The 6,403-nt window shown below is 73.0% G+C and overlaps 2 protein-coding genes across 2 annotated transcripts in view; one reads left to right on the top strand and one right to left on the bottom strand.

Annotated features, from left to right (window-relative positions):
- Positions 1–552: 552 nt before the first annotated feature.
- Positions 553–2,871, bottom strand: AURANDRAFT_68663 (hypothetical protein; the record flags this gene model as incomplete). The annotated part of the gene is made up of 1 exon (XM_009044372.1): positions 553–2,871. The coding sequence occupies one exon, from the start codon at positions 2,869–2,871 to the stop codon at positions 553–555; it is 2,319 nt and encodes a 772-aa protein (XP_009042620.1).
- An 848-nt stretch (positions 2,872–3,719) lies between these two features.
- AURANDRAFT_68662 (hypothetical protein) overlaps positions 3,720–6,403 on the top strand; it is a gene marked incomplete at both ends in the record, with an annotated part of 5,817 nt that continues 3,133 nt past the window's right edge. The window contains 3 exons of the mRNA XM_009044373.1: positions 3,720–4,008; positions 4,463–4,833; positions 6,099–6,379. Of these exons, the coding sequence (XP_009042621.1) occupies positions 3,720–4,008; positions 4,463–4,833; positions 6,099–6,379 (941 nt within the window). The remainder of the gene's footprint in view (positions 4,009–4,462; positions 4,834–6,098; positions 6,380–6,403) is intronic.

The raw sequence follows: 6,403 nt of genomic DNA, 5'->3' as shown, positions 1-6,403 counted from the left end.
AAGCCGTGCGGCTACTACGAGGACTACGGGTCCCAGGACGAGCAGCTCCTCGAGATGGTCATCGCGGTCGGCGACGGCGCCGCGCTCGTGCTCGAGCCCGCCCCTCGGAAGGGCAGGGCGCGTGGGGCCCCGGCCCAGTTCCAGCTCGCCAAGGCGTCCGAAGCGGCCATCCACAACGAGAACTTGGACAAGTACGTCGACCGGGCCGCGGCGGGCTCATCTGCCTGAGAATCGGCGCCGAAACGCGCGCGCCGCGCGACGCCGCGGTCGACGCGCGGACGCCTCGCCGACCGCAGCACGTTCCACGTGGTTTATCGCACGGACCCGCCTTTGCCCACGCCGTTTATGGTCCTAATGACGCCTCTTTCCCCCGTGGCGCGGGCCGCTACTCGGCGGTCCGTGCGCGCTGGGGCCTATGTGTCCGGCCGTGTCCCCACTGATCTGATTTTGGATGTGATGAATCCCATCCTTCATCGCGTAAATCGGCGTCGATGACGGCTCGCTTTGGCGCTTCAAAGTCGGCGTGTGTATCTGGTTCCCCTCGTCTACTTTTTACTCGCGGGGGGCGACCTGGCTCAGGCTCATCGACAAGAGCGCCTCGAGCTCGCCATCGCCCATGGAATTGAGCTCCTGGCGGTGCTGCGGCGTGAGGATCGCGAGCGGGTCGCTCATGAAGACGGCCACGGGGTCGACGGCCACGGGGTCGACGGCCCGCGCCGCCGGCCTGCCGCGCACCGGGTCGCGCCGCTTCTTCTGCTTCGCGGGCGCGCAGGTCCGGAAGGCGTGGTCGACGTCAGAATCCGCGACGCTGCTCAAGCTCGCGAGCATCGTCGCGATCTTGCGCGCGACCGTGAGCGGCACCGCCAGAAAGCAGCCCGACTCGTGCTTGTAGCTCCGCCCGCCTGTGTCCTTTTTGACGACCTCGACCGTGAAGCCCGGGACCTGGGGCACGATGGCGTCGAAGACCGCGCGGGGCGTCAGGGTCGGGTCGTCCGCGTGCTTGGCCGCGAACGCCGTCGCGTCGCGGAAGGAGAGCAGCGCCACCTCGCCCGAGTCGTGCTTGTAGCGCAGCAGGCCCGCCTCGGAGACGACCTCGGTCGTGAAGCGCGGGACCTGGGCCACGATGGCGTCGAAGACCGCGCCGGGCGTCAGGGTCGGGTCGTCCGCGTGCTTGGCCGCGAACGCCGTCGCGTCGCGGAAGGAGAGCAGCGCCACCTCGCCCGAGTCGTGCTTGTAGCGCCGCACGCCCGCCTCGTTGACGACCTCGGTCGTGAAGCGCGGGACCTGGGCCACGATGGCGTCGAAGACCGCGCCGGGCGTCAGGGTCGGGTCGTCCGCGTGCTTGGCCGCGAACGCCGTCGCGTCGCGGAAGGAGAGCAGCGCCACCTCGCCCGAGTCGTGCTTGTAGCGCCGCACGCCATTCTCGTTGACGACCTCGGTCGTGAAGCGCGGGACCTGGGCCACGATGGCGTCGAAGACCGCGCCGGGCGTCAGGTTCGGGTCGTCCGCGTGCTTGGCCGCGAACGCCGTCGCGTCGAGGAAGGAGAGCAGCGCCACCTCGCCCGAGTCGTGCTTGTAGCGCCGCCGGCCCGTCTCGGTGACGACCTCGGTCGTGAAGCGCGGGACTTTGAAGGAGAAGCCGCCGCGCGCCCAGACGACGAGTTGCGACGGAGGTCGCGCGCCGTGGTCGTCGCCGCCGTTGCCGTCGACGGCCACCGCCTCCGGGGGTTCCACCGCGGCGTCCTGGTCGTCGTCATCGCCGCAGAAGCCGTCGTCGTCGTCGTCGTCGTCGTCGTCGCCGCCGCCGTCGTCGTCGTCGTCGTCGTCGGCCGCGGCGTCGTCCAGCTCCTCGCCGCCGTCGGCGAGCGCGGCGCCGGGGTCGAACGCGACGCCCGAGTAGTTGAGCAGCCCGATGGCGCGCGAAAAGGCGCCGACGGCGCCCACGCGCGCGGCCTTGCAGGCCTGGTTCAGCGACAGGTGCGCGCACTGCTCCACGGTGACGGGCGTCTTGTCGCTCGGGAGGAGCTTCTCGATGTGGTTCCACGCCCGCTGGGCGCCGCGGGAGGAGAGCACGACGGCGTAGTCGCCTTTGATCAGGCGCAGCAGAGCGCTGTTGATCTCGGCGCTCGGGTCGCGGAGCGCGGGCGCGGAGGTGATGTCCGTGAGCGCGGACCGCGGGTTGAAGCGGAGCTGCACGAAGCGGCCGTCCTCCTCCTCCTCGAGGACCGTGTGCGAGAACAGGCCCTGGTCCTCGCCCGGGAGCACGCACGCCTCGAGCACCAGCAGGTAGAACGGCATGATCGTGCCGATGCTGCTGATGAGGTCGAGGATGCGGCCGAGCTCCTTCGTCGTCGCCGCGCGCCGGTTGAACGCGTCGTCGGGCTTCTGGCCCCGGAGCGCCACGAGCAGCACGACGACGAGCACCGTGTCGTTGCCCTGGGGGCTCGCGCCCGGGACGAACTCCGACACCTTGATGAGCTCGACGGCGAACCGCGTCCCGGTCGCGGTGACGATGTCGCTGAGGTGCTTGACCGCGTCCTCCAGCGACGGCGTCGGGTTCTGCTGGCGGAAGTCCTCGAACTCGACGGCGTACCGGGCGACGCGCGCGCGCTCGCCGCGCGGCTTCCGCTGGTAGCGGTCGAGCCCGTCGAGCTCCTTCAACGCGACGCTCGGGGGCGAGTGCACCGCGTGGGCGTACATGTCGTCGACGCTGCTGACCTGGTCCCGGCTCGCGAGGCGCTGCGCGACCTCGGCGACGCCCTGGTCTTTCAGGACGAACCGTCCCGCGTTGTCGCGCAGCAGCTGCCCGTCGCCGTCGAAGGAGCCGCCGCTGCCGAACGCTCGCTTGAAGCCGTCGCGGTGCTCCGGCATGGCGCGGCGCGCCGCGGCGGCGCGGCGGAGGTGGCCCGGCGGCGGTGAGCGCGGCGGCGGCGCGGAAGTGGCGCGGCGGCGGCTGGCGCCTGCGAATTCGTGGGGTTCGCGGCGGCCGGAAGACGCGCGAGGGGGCGCGCGACGTGGCGCGCCGTCGGCGGCGTGGGGCGGGGCGCGCCCCGGCCCTCGACGGTGGACGCGGGGCGGCGTACGGCGCGGGGGCTGCGCGAACGACGAGCAGTACCCTCGCAGATCGACGAGGCCGATTATCGAATCGATGGCACCGGGCTGCACCATTAAACAGTGGCAGTCAAACATGGCCGAATGAGCTTGTCGTTGCCTTCGGCGAGTGCTTGTGGCAGCTCCGGCGTGCGGCGCAATCGGCCGCGCGCCGCCAGTGCTGACAGCGCGCCTCCGGGAGCGCTCGAGGCGCCCGCGGTCGCGACCACCTTACCGCTGCTGAACGTCTTTGGAGGAGGCGATGCCGACGTGCGGCGGAGCCGCGGCGCCGGCGGTTGACGCCTCGCCGCGGGCCGCGACGCAATCTGCCGCGCGCCGCCGCGGCGACGCCGTGCGCCGCTCCGAACGCGTCGCCCACGGCGACGGGCGCCGGCACGACGAGCGCGGCGCGACGGGGCCCGCCGCCGAGGGCCGCCGCGCGGAGCCGCGGCGCCGGCGGTCGAGCGCCGCCGCGGGCCGCGGCGCAATCTGCCGCGCGCCGCGGCCGCCGCGCGGCGGAAACGCTCGCGCGCCGCCGCCGCGGGCCGCGGCGGAAACGCTCGCGCGCCGCCACGGCGCCGTGGTCGATCGCGGCCGAGCGCGGCCGAGCGCGGAGCTCTTTGGCCGAGATGTCCGAGATCTCCTGCGAGAGCCTCGAGGCCCGCGCGGATGTGGGCGCGGCGGCCGCCGGCTCCGGGGCCCGGTATGCACGGGCCCGCCGAGGACGCCGGCCGCCGCACCGCGGCGTGCTCCGGGACCTGCGGCGCGACCTCCGCCGCGAGGCGCTCGCCGCAGCCGACGCGCTCCGCGAGGTGCGCGCGCGCGAGCTCGAGGAGGGCTTCGCCGAGGCGACGGAGGTGCGCCAGCGCGAGGTCTCCGAGCTCGAGGCGCGCGTCGGCGACGACGTCGAGGCCGCGCGTTCGACGCGCGGCTCGCGGACGAGCTCCGCGCGCGCGACGACGGCCGTTGCTCCTCGCGCCGCCAGCGGCGCGGGCGCCCGGTCCGGTGCTGGACGACGCCGAGGCGGCGGACGCGGCGCCGCCGCCGGAGCCGCGGACGCCGCCGCCGCCCCCGGCCGCGCCATGCTCACGGCGTCCTGGGCGACGGCGACGCGCGAAAGCTCCGCGCCTCGCGCCTCGCGCTTATGCCCTAAGTACGCGTGCCACGACGCGGGGCTTATGTGGCCGGGCGCGCGCGGCGCGTCGGCCGCGGAGCGCGTGCACCCCCGCGTCGGCCGGCCGCGGACGCGCGGCGTCGCAGATCCGCGGCCACGGGCTCGCGGACGCGCGAAGGGCGCCTGGGCCGAGGGTCGTGGCGGTCCGGGCAGGAGCCACGGCGGCGCGGCGACGGGCACGCGTCGGCGGCGCCCCAGGCCGGAGCGCGTTCTCGCCGCCGTCGGCCGCGACGAACGCGCGCGCGGCCCAGGCCGTCGTCGCGCTCGAGGCCGTCGTCGGTGGCGCCCAGGACGTCGCCGTGGGCCGCGGCGACGGCGAGCTCTCGAGCGCGCCGGCCGTCGCCGCGCGGCGGGCCGGCGCCGCCGCGGCCGGAGCGCGTTTCGGAGCGCGCGCACGAACGCTGCGCTCTGGCTGGTCGAAGAAGATACGCGTGTCCGTGATGCCGCTGCGGTCCGCGAGCACGACGTCGACGGGCTGGGCGAGCTTCGCGAGGGTGTCGCGCGCGTCGCCGAACTGCGACGCGCTCTGCATGTCGGTGGAGCGCGGCGTCGAGTTCGGTCCCGTCGCGGTGCGCGATCCGCAGATGAACATCGTCGGCGCCCCAGCCGTCGGCGAGCCCTGCGGCACGAGCCGACAGCCGAAAACGTCGCTCTCGCGCATCTTCGACATCCAGTCGACGCTGCCCGCCTGGGGCAGCCCTGCCCGGCCCGCGCTCGAGCGCCTCGAAGTTTGGCCGCGCCGTGGGCTCGCTGCTTCGTGCCCATGCGCGGCGCGACGTCGCGGCGGCGCGCGGCCGCGAGCGCTCCGCGGCGCGAAGCGCCGAAGAGAAAAATCACGCCAGTTTACGCGCCGTGGCGTCTGCGCGGCAGAGGTCCACGCCGCCATCGTATCTGCCCAACATCTTAAGCTATGGGCAGATACCCTTAAGGTTGAACCGTCTCGAACCAGCCCGTGCGATGGGATGCCACCAGACTTGCAGCCGCGAATGCGAAGCGGCGCGCAATCGGGCCTGCTCAGCGCGGCTCGAGCGCGCGCACGAAGGTGCGCTGCACCGCGGCAGCGGAGAAATTTGGGATTCGTTTTCTGTTCTTGAACTCCGCTCCCACCATGAGGTTGTGGCAGCCTCATGCGGCCCCTACATCGTCGCAATGCTACCGATCCATGAGGTTTCGGTGGCACGACGTCCGCAGGCGTCGCGTGGGACAGTTCGCTCGCCGCGGCGCGGTCGACGTCTTCGGCTCGAGTGAATCATGCCCGCGAACCAGTCGCAGGTCTTACACGGCGAAGTTCCGCAGCGCGCTCTTGCTTCGCTTCGACAGGCCAGGCCTGGGCCCGTCGCCGGGTTCATGGAGTGCTCCTCGCGGTAGAGCGGATGATGGGCCCGACGAGAACTTCAAGTTCGCCAGGGCCAAAAAAAGACGCGTCTTCGGACGGTCTTCCAGCGGTGCCAGCGCGAGATCCACGTTATAGCCTTGAATTTTTTTCGCTCTTTATGGGTCCGGCATTCTACTTGACTCCGGTCCTGGGTTTTGTGTGGGACGCCGCCCCTGGAGGAGCCCTGCGGCAAGTCGGCAGCATCGACCAATCGTTCTCGATGTTTGCCTGAGGCGACGAAGTGCACTATCGATGCAGCCTGCCGGGACGCATGGCCGAGAGCCGAACAGCGGCACGTCGGTGCGCTGCGACAGTCCGCGGAGTCGCCGATGCGCGCGTCACGGCGTAGCGCTGCACGGGATGGCTCCTTGGAGCGGTGCATGCTGCCTTCCACGACCCCTCGTCCCCGACGTCGCTCCCGCTCGCGCTGTCGACGTCGTCGCCGTCGACACGTCCTAGGACGGCGGCGACTGCGGCTGCGAGGCCTGGCCCCTCGCGCGGGGCCACGCGGGCGGCCGCGGCGCGCCGGCGCCGTCCGTCGACGTGAGCCGGCAAGCGACGCGCGGCGGCCGCGCGGCGACGCGGCAGACCCACGTGCCGGACCGCCACCTCCGGGGCCTGCTGCCCGACGCGCTCCTCGACGCCTACGCCTTCTGGCGCAACGCCGACGACGCGTCGCTCTGCGGCTACGCGCGCGCGGCGCCCGCGGACGCCGTCGTCGTCGTCGCGCTCGACGGCGCGTCGGCGCGGCCGCGCGTCGTCGT

Source organism: Aureococcus anophagefferens (assembly GCF_000186865.1).
Source record: "Aureococcus anophagefferens unplaced genomic scaffold AURANscaffold_279, whole genome shotgun sequence".
NCBI classification, from domain to species: Eukaryota; class Pelagophyceae; order Pelagomonadales; family Pelagomonadaceae; genus Aureococcus; species Aureococcus anophagefferens.
Note: the sequence above shows the minus strand (reverse complement) of the source record. Positions and strands in the feature narration are given on the sequence as shown.